The following is a 21,583-nucleotide window of genomic DNA, read 5'->3' as shown; positions in this document are numbered from 1 at the left end:
TTTTTTTCAAGACAGCATAGAAGAGATAGAAATATGTAGAACTAAATAAAGGTGGGAAAATACATCTTTTTCTTATGGTTCATAAAAACCCCACATGTCCATACGTGAGAAGATAAATATCCCATTGTTGTTATTATTCCCAAAGGCCAAGAAATGTCTACTGACCTGATCTATGCAGCTGATCTTCTCAGCAGGGTAAACCCCATACCCACACCTAGAACAAGCCTGCACATTCATCTTGAAGTCTGGAGAGAGGAGACAAAGATAGGCAACAGGAAAGAAATCCAAGGAGAGCCCCCAGTCTAGTCGTTCAAGTCTCCAAAATCCAACAACTATTCAATTCCTGTGGGCACCTTGATCATTCAGAATCCAACTTCCACTTTCTTTTGCTGACCTTCTAGTTTGAAGTCAGCAGTTGGATGGTTTTTAAAGCTGCCACTTACTCAAGGGGCTATTTTGGCTACTCACTTAGCACGCATGCGTCCAGGAAATAAGGTGGAGGTATTTCTAGCTGACATGCTTCTCTAAATAGAAAAGTGAACTCACAACAGCATCATGTTTATGTGGATAACCAAATCCTGGTGTATGATCAGGCAGCATGTAGTGGTTTAACACTAGCTGTGATCAGAACCCAAGAAAAGAACCTAAAGGAAGACGCTACACCGTCATCCGACGATCAAATTAGAAAAGCTTGCTCTACGTGTCCTATGACTCAAGCAGAAAGGCCAGCTCCCAAAAATATAGGAAATAAAATGGGATTGATTCACACCCTGGAAGGATAAATACTATATTTGAAATTTTAGCACTATCTACTAAAAATGTTCACAACAGTGAAACTAAAAACTTAATATTCATTTGTGTTTAGCTTCTACTGGAATGCAAAAATAAAATCAAATGGGAACTTGGTGTGTTAGCCTCTGTATTTCATCCTGGACTGTTCCAAGAAGATCTGATTATTCCCTTGCCTCACAGCCCTTAATGGAGTAGCTTGAAGACAAAAATCCAAAAATCTCTGTTCCTGGTTCTGTGAAGCCTCTCGCTGCCTTGAGTTACTGGTGAAATGTCATCTTATCACCTTACAGAGATACCTTATGCAAAATGGCACCTGACTTGTCCCTACCCCTAGCTCGTTGCCTTCTATTACCCTTAGCCTGCTTGATGGTCTTCACGGCAGTTATTGCCACCTGACACAGTAAATATGAATGTATCTGTTTTTTAAAATCATGTCCCCCCATCAAAATATAAGTTCTATCAAAACAGGATCCCTGGCCCTTGTTGTCACTTCTATTTTCCTAGCGGCTAGAACAAGGCCTGACACTTAAAAAGTGCTCAGTAAGGATTTACTGAATTAATGAAATACATTCAATACTCACACCAAAACGCCTACAGAGGCCAGGTGTGAAGCCCGAGGTGATGGAAAGGAACAAAGGTGTGAGCACACACGCCATCTGAGGCAACCAACCGCTCCCCGGTCCCAGCCAACCGTTATTAGGAAAGAATCAGTGTCCAGCATTGCCGAATATTCTGATTTTTCCAGAGAAGCCAGAAATCTGCATTTACACGTGAAATTTCCAGTTTTTTTTTTTTTTTTTTTGAGACAGAGTCTCACTCTGTTGCCCAGGCTAGAGTGAGTGCCGTGGCGTCAGCCCAGCTCACAGCAACCTCAAACTCCTGGGCTTAAGCGATCCTCCTGCCTCAGCCTCCCAAGTAGCTGGGGAGACTACAGGCATGCACCACCATGCCCAGCTAATATTTTCTATATATATTTTTAGTTGTCCATATAATTTCTTTCTATTTTTTTTAGTAGAGATGGGGTCTCACTCTTGCTCAGGCTGGTCTTGAACTCCTGACCTTGAGCATTCCTCCTGTCTCAGCCTCCCAGAGTGCTAGGATTACAGGCGTGAGCCACCACGCCTGGCCGAAATTTCCAGTTTTGTATATAAAACAATAAAACAGGGCTATAGGAGGTATTTGGTCGGCAGGCTACCAATTTGTGACCTCTGACCTAAATGCTCTGAGATTAGGCTGGTGCCCACAGGTAGGGTGGAGAGAGGTCAGGACTATTTTCGTGTTGAGTTGAAATAGCCGGGGGAAGGAGGAAGCTCTCATGTAAATGAAGAAAAGTAGCGTTCATGCTCACATGAGACTAAGGAGAGGGTGGAGTCTGAGGTTTTCCCATTTGGGGCACGAGGCAGCTCTCTCAGCACCTGGAGGGAGCTCAGGGCAGGGACTCCAGGCCCAGCAAGGATTCCCATGCTGAAATGTGATCAGGGCAGCAAGGACCAGCCTGGGCAAATGGGAACAGCAACTGGCACAGGACAAAGACCCTAACGGTTCCCAGATGTTTCGCTCTGTACAAGACTTCTCAAGCCTTACCTGGGAAGTGGGATGGAAGCCCCAATAATCACCAAGAATGAACTTTCCCCCTCCAGAGGGCTGAGGAATCAGGGCAGATTTCATTTCAAGGAAAAGCTGTGTGACATTTCTTGTCTGCCTGAGGCTGTGATTACAATCTGTAGCTGCTACAAATTCTCGGTCACATTTGTGAAAACAAGGATTATCAAAATGAAAGATGTTACATTTGACTTGTACCATCACTTCTGCTTGATTAGATATCAGAAATTATGAGGAGGAACAGTTCACAGAACTGGAAATGGGTCAGTTTAAGCAACTGGAAATAAATGCTCATTGTTGGGGCAAGGCAGACACAGCCTTCCCCTGCTTGGAAGACGCTGGGTCGGTCCTCACCCCCGCCATGTTGTGTGTGGCCCTTCCTCCTCCTTGGCCTAGGCCCCTCCCTCTTCACAATGATCACACCAGGCCGTCCAAGCCTAGGCCAGTGAGCACGCCAGGTTCTTCTGGCCTTAGGGACTGGTTCAGACAATGTCAGCTCTAGCCTGGATTTTCCAGAAAACAGAAGCTGAGGCAAGGCTCATGTGCAAGGACTTTATTCCGAAGTGTAATCCCAGGAGCAGGAGTTAGAAGACAGGAAACGAGGAAAGGGCAGTCAGTATAAGATTGGTTCTCACCGTGGCCACCACGTGGTATAAAGTGCATTGGACTGCTTGATCTCCATCTTCCAAGGGGACATATGAACAGCTACTACTCAGGAATATCTGAGGAGTGGGGAGAATTTATGTGTTGGCCCCTGTTTCCCACAGGTGAAAGGTGTTAACTCCCCTATGCCTCCATGCTGTGTATGCGCCCAGGGAGTCCTACAGCATCTCTTGCCTCAATATCAACAGGAAGACACCAGGGGCAGCGGAGGCCGAAGACACTGTTGGTTGTGCCAATGTGAAGATGGCCAGAGTCCACACTGAGCTAGCTGCCACTACCAAAGCTGGGCTGGCACACGTAGGCAAAGGCCTATGACAGGTGAGGCCGAGGTGTGTGATGCACTATCCAATCAGCAGAGTGCCCAGGACCTGGGCGTGGAGGTGGTGAGCTGGAGCCAGACCCTGCAGGGCCTCGTCCATCCTTGATCTGGATGCTTCTGCCAGTGCCACCCCATGTTGCTGTGGCTTTTTCTTAAAATCTTGACTTGTAGGGAGCTTCTGATAAATGAAAAACCCCACAGCCTTTTGTTTCACGTTAATGAGTTTTACGTTCAGCATGTGGGCAATTCGTTTCCTTTTTGAAGTTAAGTGTAGCAAGCACTCCTTATTTATCTCTTTTAAATTTCATCCAGTTGATGGTGGCCTCCCTACCTCAGTGGTCAAGGTCTTTTTGTGCCTTGATTGAGCCTTCCAGGATATGTGGCAATTCTTCCCAGCTCAGCATCATTTCCCAGCCCTCCAAGGCTGTGCATGTGGACTGGTTTTGAAATTACAGAGAGATGACAAATGTGAAGGGAGAGGGCCAGGCGCGGTGGCTCACACCTGTAATCCTAGCACTCTGGGAGGCCGAGGTGGGTGGATTGCTTGAGCTCAGGAGTTCGAGACCAGCCTGAGCAAGAGCAAGACCCCGTCTCTACTAAAAATAGAAAGAAATTGAAATTATCTGGCCAACTAAAATATATATACAGAATAAATTAGCCGGGCATGGTGGTGCATGCCTGTAGTCCCAGCTACTCAGGAGGCTGAGGCAGTAGGATTGCTTAAGCCCAGGAGTTTGAGGTTGCTGTGAGCTAGGCTGACGCCACGGCACTCACTCTAGCCTGGGCAACAGAGTGAGACTCTGTCTCAAAAAAAAAAAAAAAAAAAAAGGGAGAGGACAGCTACTGACCCTCCACTCTCACTGTTGCTCAGGTTAGATTGGAGTTGTTCCTCCTGTGCTGGGGGGTTTGTACATGTTTTAATTTAGCTTCCCCCAAAAGCAAGGGCTTGGGTGCAGGTAGATTATATGGGAGGTGGTCCCATGAGGCAGGGGTGAAAGTTTAGGGAGAATGAGCCAGGGAAAAGAGAAGAGTCAATAAATGGTATATTCGGAGCTAGTTACCACCGTGGGCAGCTGGGCCTTAGTTTTGCTGGGGACCTTCTGAGAAACTGTACAATGTGCCTTAGAATTGTTCTACGGAAGCATGGTCATTTATGCACTCAACTCTTATCCCCCATCGGTCTAGGGTTACCTTCAGTGGCATTAACTCCCCTAAACCTTTAGGGGAGACTTGTCTGCATAAGTTGAACGGATTTCAGCAGCTTTGGGGAAAGCCCAGAGGCCCAGTGGAGGGACACTGCTGCCGGAGTTAGGAAGGAGTGGTGACCAATGCAGCTAACGCTGGTGAGCAGAGGGGATGTGGCACAGGGTACCCCAAGTGTTGGTCACTCGGGGAAAATGGCTGCAGGCAGGGTATTTATATGAGATGTACCATGAACTCCCACTGTCCTGCTCTTCTGGGCTGATGGCATCGACTTTCTTCCATCCTTCCACACCTCCGCTCTGTACTGCGCTGCGTCCACACACTTGAGGTGGAGAATTCAGGATGCAGGGCCTTGTCTTGAGCTCTCACACTTTTCCAGGTCAGACCATCCCCCCTGCCCCCATCCCTTAGGGCTCACGTTAGCAATCTTGTTTTACCTCTTTAAAAACCCTATCTCCAAATGTAGTCACATTCTGAGGTCCTGGGGGTTAGTACCTCAACATATGAATTTGGGAGAAACACAATTCAGCCTAAAACAACATAATATAACTAGCCACTACCCCTGGAGCTGAGATAGGGGGCCCCAAGGAAGATCCCCTCACCTCACCCTGTCCCCCAGGGCTGAGATCCACACCTTGCTGCAAAGAGTATAGCCCTGGCTCACTAGGTGACAGGGAAGTCACTGTGGTGCCACACCAGTGGAATCTGCTAGAAATTTGTCCTCTAGAACTTTCTGGAAATCAATCATTTAGGTGCCAGAGAGAGCTGTTGATGGGCAAAGTGTCTCCGTGAAGGCACTCTGCTACAAACCCCCCTGAAGGAAGTGTCAGGGGAAGTGGCTGGCTGCTGGGTGCTCTGTCACCAGGCACACTGTAGGAGGCCGGTGCTGAGAAGCCACCCCCCTGCAGGAGCCTGACTCTGCAGGAGCACCCCAGACACACCAGAACCAGGAAGCAAAACTCTTTCCATCCTGTAATGCCTGACAAACCTTGACATCAGACTGCTGACAAAGGAGCCCAGTTAGAGTCACTTGAAGAGCCTAGTTCAATGTTCACGGAACAGACAAAAAGACTGAAGTTTAAGTTAGGAGGCAATCAATTGGTAACAAGTACAACATGAATTCCTCCTTTCAGGGAAGAAAGGGATTCTACCTGGACCTGAGCAGAAGCCTGATGGTGCCTCAGCAGGAGCCAGAGTTTGGGTTCAGGCCTGCGGGTGTTGAGAGTAGCATTTCTGTTAATCTTGGCATAGCCTTGGTGGAGTCCTGTATACATCACAGCCTGGCCTGAGCTGTCCCGTGGTGAACCAGAGAAGCAATGGCTGGTGGCACCCCTCAGGGGTGCGATGCCCAGCAGGCTGGGGACAGGGAGTTACCAGCAGCCCGGTGACCAGAGGAGAGGGCTGGAGGGAAGGTCCAGAGGGACTGGCCCAGGAGCACCCATGAGGTCAGCCCTTTGGACACCATCTAAATAGGGGAGGTTGGGGGATTTTTCTGGGATGAGGGGGAAGGTTCACTCTATAATTATGTGGATATAGAAAGGAAGCACAAAAAAATTACATGGACCAAAGCTGCAGAGACACAGGAAGAAGCCACATTTAGGAGAGAATATCATTTGGATCCAATGTCAGTACAATGATTAGAGGGGGAAAATTTCAAAATGGTTTCTTCCCTTCCGTATTTCCTTGTTGATGCTGTGATGAGCCAGCCTCAGAACAATAACTTTGGCATTTCTCACAGTAGCCCACGATAAAGAAGAAAAAGAAAAGTTTCCCTGCAAACCACCTCTCATCTGAGCCAGTTAGGAATTCTTATCTGCCAATACATTGTAACATTCGCTTGATTTATGGTAGAGCCTTTCTTGTGGTTGGAAAATTCATCATTTTCCTAGGCAATCTAGTCCTGGTTCTGCCACTAGCAAGTCTGTGATTTGGGCAACTGCTCTGAGCCTCCTATTCTTTATCTAGAAAATGAGCAGAGACTAGTAGTGAAGGCTCTGAACACCTCACCATGCTCCAGGAATAACCTGCAAAATCCTAGATTGACAGATTAGATAAATCAGAGAGTAACTTATTTGCTTTGCTAATAGGAGTCTTCATTCCTCAAATGACTCACAACTGAATGTCTTTACAAACTACAGTATCTTAGTGGCTCAATGGCCTCATTTACCCAACATCTCAGGCACGTGAGCACTGAGTAGAGCAGCGCCGCCATATTAGCTGCGGCCTTACGCCTGCGAAAACCACTCAGGAATTCCGAATTTTCACAGAAATGAATCAATTGTAATTATTCGCTTACACTTGCCGGGGGCCGGTCCTTTTTCAGGCCAAGCAAGCGGCCTTACCTGGCGAGAATTCAGAGACAGTACGGAAGTCTCGGGACCCAGCCAACGCCGGCACACAAAAAGGCAAGATGCGGCTCTTACCTAATGTCGCACCGCTAAGCTTGTGCTCCTGTCACGCAAGGCTTGGGTGGTTCCCAAAAGCAAACGGTGTGTCTGTGGAATGAAGAAAACTACAATTTCTCCTCAGATATTTACACTTCAGCGTGAGTTAAACAGAGGTTTCTGTGAGGAGTCTTGAGGAGAAAAGCATTGGCGGCCTCGGTTACAAGGCCCCGGGGTGAAGAAAGAGGTGCGTGTGGGGCGGTGTCCGGGTGTGAGGGGTGTGGAGGGGGTGGGGGTGTGGGGGGTCTGGAGGGGGTGTGGGGGTGTGGTTGGGGGTGGGGGGTTGTGGGGGTGTGTGGGGACGCTGGAGGGTTGTGAGGTGTGGGGCTGTGGAGGGGGTAGGGGTGCGTCGAGGGGGTGGGGGTGGGGGTGGGGGTGGGAGGTGTGGAGGGGGTGTGGGGGCGCTGGAGGGTTGTGAGGTGGGGGGCTGTGGGAGGTTGTGGGGGTGTGGTTGGGGGTGGGGGTGTGGGGGTGTGTGGAGGGGGTGGGGGTGCGTGGAGGGTGTGGGGGTGTGGGGGTGTGGTTGGGGGTGGGGGTGTGGGGGTGTGTGGAGGGGCTGGGGGTGCGTGGAGGGTGTGGGGGTGTGGAGGGTGTGGGGGTGTGGAGGGGGTGGGTGTGTGTGAGGTGTGGGGGTGTGGAGGGGGTGGGGGTGTGGAGGGGGTGGGTGTGTGTGAGGTGTGGGGGTGTGGAGGGGGTGTGTGGGCGCTGGAGGGTTGTGAGGTGCGGGCAGGGTGGGTGAGCTGGAATGGCGGCAGCGCTCGCTCTCTCACTCACAGCCACAGACCCTGTGGCCGACACGTGGGGGCGCGCAACATATTTCTTGAGTGGTGGTGGCGCCTCAGCGCGAGGAGCTGGCCGAGTTGGGGAGTCGCTCCAAGAGCGCAGTTTGCGCCCTAGGCGCGCGCGGTCCCGGAGGCCGGAAGACGGCAGCGACCGCACAGCCGGCCCAGGGGGCTCGGTCTCAGGGGAGGTAACGCGTGCAGAGAGCCCCCGGGCGGACGCCAACAGTACCGGCTGGGGTCGCGGGTCCGGCTGGGGAAGAGCCCGCTGGCAACGGGACCTGGGTCCCCTTCTTGGTGCCGGGGCCTAGGTCGAGGTCTAGACCCAGGGAGGGGGCCGTGGAGGTGACATGACAAGCGGCCGATCGCTGAGGGCCGCCGCGACGTCTGCGCACTTTGGGTCAGTTCGAGCGCGGCCCGCTTTGCAGAGGGTGCTGCTCTCCGGGCCCGCGCGCCGGCGGGCTCCCTCGCATCTCTGCGAACTTGCCCAGCGCGCTCCCCCGCGCGCGCGGCCAGCTTGCAGACGGGCGTGGTGGCCCGGGCCACTTTGTGTGCGCCCTCTGTGCAGGGGGCGTCCTCGGGTGACTTTGCGTGAGGCCCCCTTTGCGGAGCGCACAGTCCCTGAGTCCGGGGCGGCGCAAGCGGCCCCGCCTGGCCCCGCGTCCCGCCCCTGCGGCCCCTCCCTCCGCGGCGCTGGGGCTTTTACTTTCGCTTTTGCGGCTGCCGCCCCAGACCCTCGCTGCGGTGGCACTGGGACCGCGTCGGCTTCGCGACCTGAGAACGGTAACTCCGGACCCCACCTCCGCCCGCGCTTCCTCCCCTTCCCCCTTCCTGCCCCGCTTCGGCCTCCCCCCGCGCCCCCCGCGCAGTCTGGGGGAGCCGGGTTGAGTGGGGGACAGTGGACCCGACGGCTGGCCATGAAACTTTGGGGAGAGGGCTTCTTTCTGCCCCCGCCATCGCTTGCCTTGCTCAGCTCGCCCTCCCCTCCCTCCTAGCCAGGGGCTGGGAACACCCGCAAGGAGGAATGGATTTAGAAGGGACGGAAGAGGTTTGTTATCTGGCACAGCGGATAGCACCAAGGACTCCCTTGCCAGACAGGCCTGGGTTCCAGTCCCCGTGGCCCTGCCTGCCACCTGTGGGACCTTGGTCCAGTCTGTGCGTCGTCCGTTAAATGAGAATGGAGTGATCCCGGGAGTTGGATCACTCCATGGAGTGGATGGGCTTGCAGCGAGGATGGAAGGAGGTGATTATGGTGCGTGGCAGTGCCTCGGTCAAGGCTGAGTGCGCTGGAACTGCTATCATCGTTGGCGTATCCCTGTGCTGGGATCTTGGAGGTACTTCAGGTGGAAAGAAGGCAGGCGACACCTAGTCATGTGGACTCTCCGGAGACCATTTTGCAGTTTATGGGGTAGTAAAATTACTGGCTACTTCCTCCTTCTGGGTCTTGCCCTCCTAACCTTTATGCTCCCTGCTGTACTGCTTGCTGTCACCTCGGTTCACAGTCCACCTTCTGTCACCTGTAATCTGTGTGCTTTGGACAGGTTACTTAATCTCTCTGAAGAAACTGAAGCTGCTTCTACAAGACGGGTGAAGGCTCCAGTGTCTTAGCAGTGCTGTGTGCCTCAGGTGACACAGTGGAGCACTGCAGAGACCCCTCCCTCCCTACCGAGTGCTAGAGGTGGGAGGTGGAGGTCTCAGGGCTGCTTCTCTTTGAGCCCTTTATGAAGATTGTCTTTATTTGGGCAAGAACTGGGGCACAAATTGTATGTCACTTCTTACAGTAAGTAGCTGCAGTTAATCCATTTCCTGTCTCTTGAAAATAAAAAGTTTAGACAATAGCTGGGAAGTGATTTCCTACCCAGCTATGTACCAGTTGCCCCAACATGTGGGCACCTGTTAAGCATGTTTAGAAATAATCATGACAGGAATTTTTTTTTAGTCTCCATAAAAGCTTTTTAAATATGGATGTGGTTTTATAATATTAGGAAAAATTGGCAGTTGAATGTTTTCTTAGTCTTGCAAACAGTGGGGGTAATAGGGAATATTAGTATTTATTGACTATTTTGAATGTGACACACTGTGCCTAGCATTTTACGTGCATTGTTTCAGTCATTCATCCTCACAGCCACCTGTGACTTAAGTGCCATTGTTTTCCCATTTTACAGATGAGGAAACTGAGGTTCCAGGAGGTTTAGTACTTTTTCCAAGGTCCCATGTCTAATAACATGGAGGAACTGATTCAACCTTAGATCTCTGGGCTCTCAAACACCTTCCTGGGGCCCTTTGGTTCTGTTGTTTGGTCAGCAGTTTATTCAGATCACTGAAGAATTTAGAAATGCATTTCAGTTACATTTATAGAGAAATATTTATCAGGTGCCTACCATGGATCTGATGCTTTTCTGTGACTGGAAAAAAAAAGGATGATTAAGATTAAGATAAGGTCTAAATCTACAAACAGTTACAGTCCCGGTGGATAATAGTAATCATTGTAATAGCAATAACTAACCAAGAAGTACTATGTGCCTGGCATTGTTAGTGCTTTGAGTGTGTTATGTATTAATTCATTTAAAGGGAGGTTAGACAAACTTAACAGTGGGATAAACAATATCCCTGGAAAGACTGCTCTTTGCAGCCTGGGCCCTAAGAAGGGGACGGATACAAGAAAATAATGCCAGATGTGCCCGATCCAGGAAGCTGGGCAGAACTGAGCTAGGCCTGGATTTTCTTGGTGGACTATGAGGATGAAAGGAAATAAGGAGTAAAACCAAGTCTTGGCCTGACTGACAAGACAGTACTAAGATTAGGCATCTCTGCTTGGTCACCACCCTGGGCCATGATTGCCCTTTGGATGTTTCCAAAAACCAAGCCCAGCCTCACAGGAATAAGAAGGTGACTGAATGGTTGGCCTTACAGATTTAAAAGCGTCAAGACCCACCATGGCTGACTTAGAATGTTAGAAAGGACATTTCCTGCTGCCCTTGCCACTGCTCAGCATTAACCCAGAAGGCTGCTGTAGGTTTCAGACAGAAGACTTAATGGCCTAGTGTTTGGAGGGAAAGTTCTAGAAAGCCTCCCAGCATGGAGCCATAGAAATCGGTCTGAATTTTACATCTCTGTGGCTAATTCCAAGGCCCTCTCCTAGTGGTTGGGAAGGATGTGAAGGTTAATTCCTTCCTTTGAGATGTTTAATGAGTGCACAGTTCCCTCTGCCTGCATTGCCCCAGCCTACCCTCTTGGCTTCCCCTGTTCAGATCTCAAGTCAGACATTTCCTCCCTGTAGAACTTTCCCTAGTCCCTCTGAGGCTCATTCAGGTCCCCTGGCAGAAGCACACATTGTTCACCGTCATGGCCCACACCGCAGTTGCAGTTTGACATCGATGCCTCCTTTGATCAACATCTGTTTCCCAGCATGGCAGGGCCAGGTCAGTTTGCTCACAGGTGTGTCCCTGATTCCCAGCTCAGGGCCTGGTCTTCCAGTAAATATTCATGGAACTTCCAGTAAATACTTATTGAATGAATGAAAGGAATCAAGAGGAGTCTCCAAAACTCTTCTCAGTATGTCTGGCTTTCTTAGGAGCCATTTTGCTTAGAGTTGTCGTCGTCGTCTTTTTTTTTTTTTTTTTTTTTAAGAGGCAGGGTCTCGCTCTGTCACCCAGGCTGGAGTGCAGTGGTGTTACCATAGCTCATGCAGCCTTGAACTTCTGGGCTCAAATGATCCTCCTACCTTAGCCCAAGTAGTCCTACCGTAGGAGGTGCCACTACACCTGGATAATTGTTTCATTTTAATTTTTTGTAGAGACAGGGTCTTGCTGTTGTTGCCCAGGCTGGTCTCTAACTCCTGGCCTTAAGAGATTCTCCCACCTTAGTCTCCTAAAGTGCTGGATTACTGTATATCCATTAATAACTATTATAGCTATAGTTATTGAAGCTATAGTTATATTATTTTTAATACTTTTGTCTTTTAATTTGGTAGAGTTAAAAGTGATATACACACCACCAATACAGATGCTCCTCAAGCAATGTTGGAGTTGCATCCCGATAAACCCATTGCAAATTAGAAATATTATGTGTTAAAAATGTACTTAATATACCTAACTTACCAAATATCAGAGCTTAGCTGTGCCTCCTTAAACATATTCAGAACATTCCATTAGCCTACAGTTGGGCAAAATCATCTAACACAAAGTGTATTTTATAATAAAGTGTTGAATATCTCATGTAATTTATTGAATATTATACTGAAAGTGAAAAACAGAATGGTTGTGTAAGTACTTGAATTACAATTTCTACGCAATGTGTATTGCTTTTGCACCATTGTAAAGTTGAAAAACCATAAGTTGAACCATTGTAAGTCCAAGACCGTCTGTAAGTATTCAAGTATTCTGAATTTGACTATGTACTTACCATTACTAGCAAGTTTTATACCTTCATATGTTTTCACATTCCTAATTAACATCCTTTCAATTCAACTTGAAGTACTCCCTTTAGCACTTCTTATAAGCAAGTCTAGTGGTGATGAACCCTCTCAACTTTTGTGTATCCGGGAAAGTGTTTATCTTTTCTTCATTTCTGAAGGGCAGCTTTGCCAGGAATAATAGTTTTGGTTGACGGTTTCTTTCTTTCACCACTTTGAACATATTGTCCCACTCTCTCCAGGCTTGCAAGGTTTCTGGTGAGAAATCCACAGACAGTTTCCGGACATTTCTTTGTGTGTGACAAGTTGCTTTCCTTTTACTACTTTCAAAATTTTCTCCTTGTCTTTGACTTTTCACAGTTTGATTATAGTATGACTCAGTGAAGACATTTTTATGTTTAATCTATTTGGGTTTCTTGGGCTTCGTGAATCTGGATGTTGATTTCCCTCTCCAGATTTGGGAAATTTTCTGTAGTAATTTCTTTAAATAGCTCTTCTCTGCTTTCTCTGCTCCTTCTGGGACACCAGTACTGCATATATTGGTTTGCTTGTTGGTGTCCCATAAGTCCCATAATTCCCATAGGCTTTCTCCACTCCTTTTTATTCTTTTCTTTTTTTATCCCTCTGGCTGAGTTATTTCAAGTGATCTGTCTTTGAGTTCACCGATTCTTTCTTCTGCTTGATCGAGTCTGGTGTTGAAGCTCTCCATTAAGTTTTTCAGTTCAGACATTGTATTATTCAGCTCCAGAATTTCTGTTGGGATCTTTTTTATGGTTTCTTTCTCTTTGTTGAACTTCTGATTTTGTTTATGTATTGTTTTCCTGACTTCATGTAGTTGTCTGTCTGTTCTCTTATTGCTCACTGAGATTCTTTAACACAATTATTTTGAATACTTTGTTAGGTAATTGATAGATCTACATTCTTTGGGGTCATCCACTGGCGCTTTATTTTGTTCCTTTGGTGGTGTCATATTTCCTTGATTGTTGCATTCCTTGAAGACTTGCATTGTGTCTTCAGATTTGAAGCAGCAGTCACCTCTTCCAGTCTTTACTGACTGGCTTTGGGAGAGAAAGGCCTGCCCCAGTGAATCCAGCTAGAGATTCTGGGAATCTTTCAGACCTCTTCTGTGGGTGCACCTGCTCCACACCTCTTGTTCTGTCTTGGGGGGGTAAGGGAGTTTTAAGGATTGTGTCCCTTCTCAATACTGCAAAGCCAGGCCTGGTGCTAAGAGCCTCCTGTTTATTTTACCTAGGGCATTGTCCTGAAATGTCCAAGGCTCTATGTCTTAATCCACCAGAGTTGGCTGCTAAGATCCACACCTGCTGTTGAGATCCAAGCACCATCTGTAGGTGTGCAGGTTGTCATGCACTGAGGTACACGTCGGCTGGTTGGAGGGGTCCAGGGGCCAGTTGTCCTACATGGTTCATGGAAGGGTCTCATGATGGAGTCCCTGAGCCAGATAGTAGGATCTGCAGCTGGCTTTTGAGAACTCACACTGGTTGCTGTGCAGTCTTGGAGCTCTTTCTCTCTACTCCTAGCTACCCCAGATGATTCAGTCATGCTGGTCTTCTCAGTGTTCTGGGTGGGTAGAGACAGAAGGAGGTCTCCTAGGCGGCTTCCTGTCAGGCTGGGCACTTGCTTCACTCTCACTTTCCTCCCATGGGAGAGTTGTGAGCTCTGGGGGTTGAGCTGAGCTACCTTGGGGGAGGGGTGATGTGGGTAAAGTGCAACTGTTCTTACACTGTTTAGTGCATCCACACTTGGATTTTTTTGTTCCACCAGTGTGCTGGCACCTCACAGTAGTCTACTCCTGTGCTCCCACGAAGATATTCTTGTCCGTGGGTCATTGTCAAAATCAGTATTTTTGTGAAAGGATGAAGACTAGAACTTCCTATTCTGCTGTCATACTGATATCTCTTCTTTTTTTTTTTTTTTTTTGAGACAGAGTCTCGCTTTGTTGCCCAGGCTAGAATGAGTGCCGTGGCGTCAGCCTAGCTCACAGCAACCTCAGACTCCTCGGCCTAAGCGATCCTACTGCCTCAGCCTCCCCAGTAGCTGGGACTACAGGCATGCGCCACTATGCCCGGCTAAATTTTTCTATATAGATTTTTAGTTGGCCATATAATTTCTTTCTATTTTTAGTAGAGACGGGGTCTTGCTCTTGCTCAGGCTGGTCTCGAACTCCTGACCTCAAGCAATCCACTCGCCTCGGCCTCCCAGAGTGCTAGGATTACAGGCGTGAGCCACCGCGCCCGGCCTCTTTCTTTTTTTAATAGTGGATACACTGTTTCATCATTATACATCCTACATACAAGGTTAACTTTAGCAAAAAAGTTAAGGCTTAATACTATATGTCGGAGTAAATGTGTCTTTTTCTATCGGAGTGTGTCTTTTTCTATAAAACTTTTGTTAATTTGGAAAATATTTAAATGAGTGCCATGCTAATAATAACAATATATATTGAAAAGTAACTGAGTCTACATAAAGGAAATAAAATAAAAACTATTGATTGTTTTCTGCATGCCTAGTTGTAGAGAGAAGACTGCCAAAGACTAAATGAATAGGCGAGGCTATGTCCCAATAAAACTCTATTTACAAAAACAAGTGATGGGCCTTCGAGTACTGACTCCTAGACAAGATCAGGAAGGGCCTTAAAATCTAAAGAAGTGGGTTTAGGTTTGAACTTTTAGTTAATGGGGATCTCTTGAACATTTTTTTTTTTTTTTTTTTTTTGAGACAGAGTCACACACTATTGCGCTGGGTAGAGTGCAATGGTGTCACCGTAGCTCAATGCAACCTCAGACTCCTGGGCTCAAGCGATCTTCTTGCCTCAGCCTCCCCAAGTAGCTGGGACTATAGGCACATACGTATATGTGCCTGGCTACTTTTTCTATTTTTAGTAGAGACAGGGTCTCACTTTTGCTCAGGCTGGCCTCAAACTCTTGAGCACAAGCAATCCTCCTGCCTCGGCCTCCCAGAGTGGTAGGATTATAGGCGTGAACCACCACACCTGGCTTATCTCTTGGACTTTCTTGAATGAAACCTAATTTGATGGAAATCTCTATTAGGTAGAACCATGTAAAATCACCTGAAACAGAAAGAGAGCCAGGTTGTTGCTGTTTTTGAACTGTATTCGAGCACCTTGTGACCTGCCAGGAATTTAGGGGGAGTTTCTCATTGTTACAAACCTTGACAGACCTTCCACCATTTCTGGTGCACAGTGAACATTTAACAAACTCGTGGGTGCTGGATTAGACACTCCCTGAGGGCAGAGACTTTGTTTTCTTAGCTGCTGTGTACCCAGTCTCTGGAATGATGCTGAGAATATGGTTGCCATTCAAGAATTTAAAGGCATTGATGGTATAGTAACCTTGGAGCTTAAATATGTAAGACTGCTCACTCACCCTTGGGCTTAATTAAAAACTGTGTCACCTAGTGAGTATCATTTAAATATAGCACAGAAAATTGAATACCAACTTTCTGGGGTTTTTTTCTTCTCCCAGATGGCAGATGATCAGGGCCACATTGGGAAGCAGGGAGCTGGGGATTTGGCAAATGACGACTCAGTGGACGCCAAGCCAGACCGGTCCTCGTTTGTGCCATCACTCTTCAGGTAAGTTTCCTCCCTTGCTGGGGCGATCAGTGGCCCTGGGCCACTTTGGCCTGCCATACCTCTGCCACTTCCACCCACCTATGGGAGAGGACGTCGAGGGAAGGAGGTTCATGCTGTGCACAGGATCTTGCTGGCTGTATATGGCAACACCAGGGTCCCCATGTGTACCTTCTTATCTCTAGGGCAAGCCCAGGAATGGGAAACCAAGCTGCAGGGGTCTCCTGCTCAGCGGGGGTATGTCTGGGTGGCAGTTCCCAGGAATGAGGGGCTGCAGAGGGGATTTGCAGGCGGCTTCAGAGCAGAGCCAGGGCCGCTGCTGCCAGTGGGACCAAGCTTGACTAAAACGCAGAATCCAGGGGCCAAGGGACAGGAAGTGTTAGGGTGACTCACTCCCACCCTGTGCCTTGAGAGGCACTCCACTGGCAAAGGGGGGGTTGCATCCTGTTTACTGGTTTGTACCTTTTCCTTTCTTGAGTTCGCTTTTAAAATTCTAAATTTTACACTTAATAATAATGTTAATAGCGTCATTGATTAAACTCTTGTATGCCTGCTCAATATTATTGAATTTAGTCCACATAATTCCAGGAGATGGTTCTGTTGTTATTACCATTTAACAGTTAGGGAAATTGAGGCACTAAGAGGTTTAGCGGCTTGCCTTTCTGCTGACAATTAATGAATGGTGGAGTTGAGCTGAGAACCCAGACAGTACTGGCACCAGTCAACTGAATGGGTTAGCAGTGAGTGGAGCTTCCTGACAAGAGGCGGGAGCCATGCATGGGTCAGAAGCACCACGCTGCCTTGTGTTCCCAAGTCCCACCTGGGAGAGATGGCAAGGGAGTGAAGGCTGAGGTTGGGGAGTGCTCCCAGGCAGTGCTCAGGAGGGGACGAGCTGGTGGTGAGGGGCAGCCTGACTCCTTGCAGCACCCCAGAGAGAGCCTCAGATTCTGTCATCCCAGACCGGACTCAGAAAAGTGGGAGGACCCCAACACTGTGGACCCAAATTCTATTGTTTGCCATTTAGGGTCAAGAATATCCAATGAAGTGACCAGAAAATACAGCTTCAACTCTTGGAAGCATTCCAAAGCCATGATAAATTGGTTCAGGCTAAACCACTAAGGCTATAGGTCAAAGGAAGGCCTCTTAGAGCAATTGTCTTCAAATGATTTTGCTCACATATCCCCAAAATAATGTACTTCCTTATATAGTTTAAGGTGAATACAAATTTTTTGTCAAGATAATTGCAAAGGATATAATAATATTTCCCTTTTCCCTGCCATTTTTGAGTATTTGGGTTATGCAAGTTGCCTCTAACTGAAAGAGAAACAGGAATCATTTAATACTCATTTTATGAGTCTTAGTAAAGCCCTTTAGTGTACTTCCCAGAAATTTTGAAAATGAATGATGCGTTCTAAATATTGACATTTAAAAATCATTTCTTTTTTTTTTTTTGGTTATCCTTTCTGAGGCTGGAAAAAATCATTTCTTTAAATGTATCCAGTGGAATCTAAATCCACAGTGATTTTATAACTACCTTTGCCTATTAAAAGATGTATGAACAACTCTCCTTTAACAGCTAGTTTTTGTTGTTTCTTTTGTCCCCAGAAGTCAGTTTTTTTCATTCTCTTTTCACCCATATTTTATGATGTGATAGATTTAGTCGCTTGACAGTCTTTTATTAATCACCTCATCACATATCTCTAACATATACAGGTATACATGTATATATAAACTTTAAGACATTTTTCCCTGAATATTAAAAGAAATTTCTCCCAGACTAAGTTACTGTTTCAGCTATTATTAATTCACAGTTGATCTAAAAAATGTTAATAATCATTTGTATTCTTAAATCATTACTCATCAAGATAATTAAACAGAAGTTGCATTGAAATTGCAAATTATAATGGAATGAGTGGGCTTTTAAGAAGGTGGTTTCTAAATAAATGGACAAATAATACTTACTGATGGAATAAAAAAAGTTCAATATTGCCTCTTTTTCATATTTTTCAGTTTAAGAGTTAGAAGCACTGAGAAATCATGAATAAATACATGGGGTAGTAGGAGTTTTGTTATAGTAATGTCACTTAAGTCTTTGAATTCCTTCTCAGTTCTGTGCCAGAAAATGACAACTCAATTAGATCCTTCTTCAACTATGTTAAAGAATTGGAAATGATCTAACTTACAAAGGAAATTGTTATTCATCCTTTAGAGGTATTTATTTTTTCAGTTTCTGGGAAGTACACCAAAAAGGCGGTATCAAAACTTCTCAAAAAATTGTTAATTGAATCTTTTCCTCTTTTACTTAGAGGCAACCTGTTTTACTCAAAATATTCCAAAAAAAGATAAAGTAGCATTAATAAACCTTTGTCAGTTTTCTTTTTTATAAAATGCTTGTAAACCATATGCTTTTTAAAATGTATTTTTATGAAGACACTGGAGCTGCTAGGGTAGCTCATTCATGTATGGAAATTGACTGCTGTATAATCTGGTTGGCAAAGCCAGTCCTTCCTGTCAAACCGTTTAGCCACAGCAGCTGATAAAGGTCTGAGACTGTTCCTCAGTTCAGTAAATGTGTTATTAGTTTGCAGTCCCACTAGCAGTGTATGAGTGTTCCTCTCTGTCCCTATCCATGCCAACATTTGTATTTGTTGTTTGGGGACTTTTTGATAAAAGCCATTCTCACTGGAGTTAAGTGATTTCTCACTGTGGCTTTGATTTGCAGTTCCCTAATGATTAGAGATGTTGAACATTTTTTCATAAGTTTCTTGGCCATTAGTTTACCTATCTTCTCTTGAAAAGTTTCTGTTCATGTCTTTTGCCCACTTTTTAATGGGGTTGTTTGATTTTTTTTCTTGTTGATTTTCTTGAGTTCTATATAGATTCTTGTTATCAGCCCATTATCAGATGTGCAGCATGCAAGTATTTTCTCCCATTCTGTAGGTTGTCTGTTTGCTCTCATGATAGTTTCCTTGGCTGTACAGAAGCTTTTAAATGTGATCAGGTCCCATTTATTTATTTTTGTTGTTGCTGTGATTGCCTGTGGGGTCTCCTTCATAAATTCTTGCAAACTAGTTACAACCTCTGTGGAAAGTAGTATAGAGATACCTCAAAGATCTAAAAGCAAAACTACCATTTGATCCAGCAATCCCATTACTGGGCATCTACCCAAAGGGAAAAAAGACATTCTATAAAAAAGACATCTGTGCTAGAATGTTTATAGCAGCACAATTCACAAGTGCAAAGATGTGGAAACAACCCAAGTGCCCATCAATACATGAGTGGATTAATAAAATGTTGTATATGTATACCATGGAGTACTACTCAGCCACAAAATCAATGGTGATCTAACACCTCTTGTGTTATCCTCGTTAGAGCTGGAGCCCATTCTACTAAGTGAAGTATCACAAGAATGAAAAAACAAGTGCCACATGTACTCATCATAAAATGGGTATTAACTGATCAACACTTATGTGCACAGACACTGGTAACATTCATCAGGTGTCAGGCAGGTGGAAGCGGGGAGGAGAGGATGGGTATATATACACCTAATGAGTGCTGTGCGCATCGTCTGGGGGATGGACACCCTTGAAGCTCTGACTTGGGTGGGGAAAAGGCAACATACGTAACGTAAACATTTGTACCCCTATAATATTCTGAAATTTAAAAAAAATAATAAAAAATAAATAAACGTGTTATTAGGTATCCCTGAGACAATCATCTTGTTTTTAAATTCTAATTCTTGGCTGGATGGATAGATGGATGGACAGATGGTTGGATGGACAGATGGATGATTGGAGGGAAGGAGGAAGGAAAGGGCACAAAGTCCTGCCCTGTGTTTACCTCCCAGAATCAGTGTTTGTTTTGTTCTCACGGGACGCAACAGTGAAAAATCTTTGGGAATAATCAGAGGATGAAAGAGGAAAGGTCATTAAACAAGAGCCGTCATCACTTCTAGTCCATTCTGTCATATATATTTTTCAATATATAGAGGCATACTTCATTGTATTGTGCTTTGCTTTGTTGTGCTACACAGATAATTACATTTTTCACAAATCGAAGGTTTCTGGCAGCCCAGTGTCAAGCAAGTCTCTTGGCACCATTTTTCTAATAGCATGTGCTCACTGCATGTCTCTTTGTCACATTTTAGTAATTCTCGCAATATTTCAAACTTTTCATTATTGTATCTGTTATGGTGAGCTATGGTCACTGATCTTTGGTGTTACTGTCATAATTGTTTTAGGGCACTGCTCACTCCACCCATAAAAATCAGATGGTGAACTTAGTTGATAAATGTTGTGTGTGTTCTGACTGCTCCACCCACCGGCCATTCCTGGTCTCTCTCCCTCTGCTCGGACCTCCTTGTTTCCTGACACAACAATATTGAAATTGGTTTAATTAATGACCCTACAATGGCCTCTAAGTGTTCAAGTGAAAGGAAAAGTCACAGGTCTCTCACTTTAAATCAAAAGCTAGAAATGATTAAGCTTAGTGAGAAAGGTATGTCAAAAGCCAAGTTAGGCTTAAAGCTCGGCCTCTAATGCCAGTTAGCCGCATTGTGAATGCAAAGAAATAGTTCTTGAAGGAAATTAAAAGTGCTATTCCAGTGAACACAGGAATGATAAGAAAGCGAAATGGCCTTATTGCCCATATGGAGAAAGTTTTAGTGGTCTGAATAGAAGACCAAACCAGCCACCCCCTTCCCTTAAGCCAAACCTTAATCCAAAGCAAGATCCTAACTCTCCTCAATTCTATGAAGCTGAGAGAAGTGAGGAAGCTGCAGAAGGAAAGTTGGAAGCTAGCAGAGGTTGGTTCATGAGGTTTAAGGAAAGAAGCCATCTCCATTACATAAAAGTGCAAGATGAAGTAGCAAATTTTGATGGAGAAGCTGAAGCAAGTTATCCAGAAGATCTAGCTAAGATAATTGATGGCCACACTAAACAACAGATTTTCGATGTAGAAGGAACAGCCTTCTATTGGAAGAAGAGGCCATCTAGGACTTTCCTAGCTAGGAAAGAGAAGTCAATGCCTGGCTTCAAAATTTCAAAGGAGAAGCTGACTCTCTTCTTAGAGGATAACGTATCTGGTGACTTTATGTTGAAGCCAGTACTCATTTATCATACTGAAAATCCTAGGGCCCTTAAGAATTATGTGAAATCTACTCTGCCTGTACTCTATAAATGGAACAATAAAGCCTGGATGACAGCACGTCTGTTGACAACATGGTTTACTGAATACTTTAAGCACACTGTTGAGACCTACTGCTCAGGAAAAAGATTCCTTTCAAACTATTGCTGCTCATTGACAGTGCACCTGATCACCCAAGAGTTCTGATGGAGATGTGCAAGGAAATTAATGTTGTTTTCATGCCTGGTAACACAACATCCATTCTGCAGCCCATGGATCAAGGAGTAATTTTGACTTTCAGTTCTTATTATTTAAGTAATACATTTCATAAGGCTATAGCTGCCATAGACAGTGATTCGTCTGTGGATTGGGGCAAAGAAGATTGAAAACCTGGAAAGGATTCATTATTCAAACCGCCTTTAAGAACATTTGTGACTTACGGGAGATCAAAATATCAACATTAGAAGGAGTTTGGAAGAAGTTGATTCCAACCCTCATGGACGACTTGGAGGGGTTCAAGACTTCAGTGGAGGAAGTCACTGCAGATGTGGTAGAAATAACAAGAGAACTAGAATTACAAGTGGAGCTGAAGATGTGACTGAATTATTGTTATCTCATGATAAAACCTGAACA

At 45.8% G+C, this 21,583-nt stretch overlaps 2 protein-coding genes across 8 annotated transcripts in view; one reads left to right on the top strand and one right to left on the bottom strand.

Moving 5' to 3' along the window:
* LOC123650458 (nebulin related anchoring protein) overlaps window positions 1-484 on the bottom strand; it is a 62,520-nt gene extending 62,036 nt beyond the window's left edge. For 3 of the 6 annotated variants that reach the window (XM_045569376.1, XM_045569374.1, XM_045569375.1), the window contains exon 1: window positions 166-375. In XM_045569376.1, the coding sequence (XP_045425332.1) occupies window positions 166-237 (72 nt within the window). In that variant the 5' untranslated portion in view covers window positions 238-375. Of the gene's footprint in view, window positions 1-165 lie in introns of all 6 variants that reach the window. The other 3 variants (XM_045569372.1, XM_045569377.1, XM_045569373.1) reach the window with 2 other exon arrangements.
* Window positions 485-8,490: 8,006 nt separating this feature from the next.
* CASP7 (caspase 7) overlaps window positions 8,491-21,583 on the top strand; it is a 38,312-nt gene continuing 25,219 nt past the window's right edge. Inside the window, exons 1-2 of one of the 2 annotated variants that reach the window (XM_045567850.1) lie at window positions 8,491-8,585; window positions 15,720-15,829. In XM_045567850.1, the coding sequence (XP_045423806.1) occupies window positions 15,720-15,829 (110 nt within the window). In that variant the 5' untranslated portion in view covers window positions 8,491-8,585. Of the gene's footprint in view, window positions 8,586-11,195; window positions 11,225-15,719; window positions 15,830-21,583 lie in introns of those variants that run through there. The other variant, XM_045567849.1, reaches the window with a different exon arrangement.

This window comes from Lemur catta, chromosome 14 (genome assembly GCF_020740605.2).
Source record: "Lemur catta isolate mLemCat1 chromosome 14, mLemCat1.pri, whole genome shotgun sequence".
NCBI lineage: Eukaryota > Metazoa > Chordata > Mammalia > Primates > Lemuridae > Lemur > Lemur catta.
This window is presented reverse-complemented; position numbering and strand designations above follow the sequence as displayed.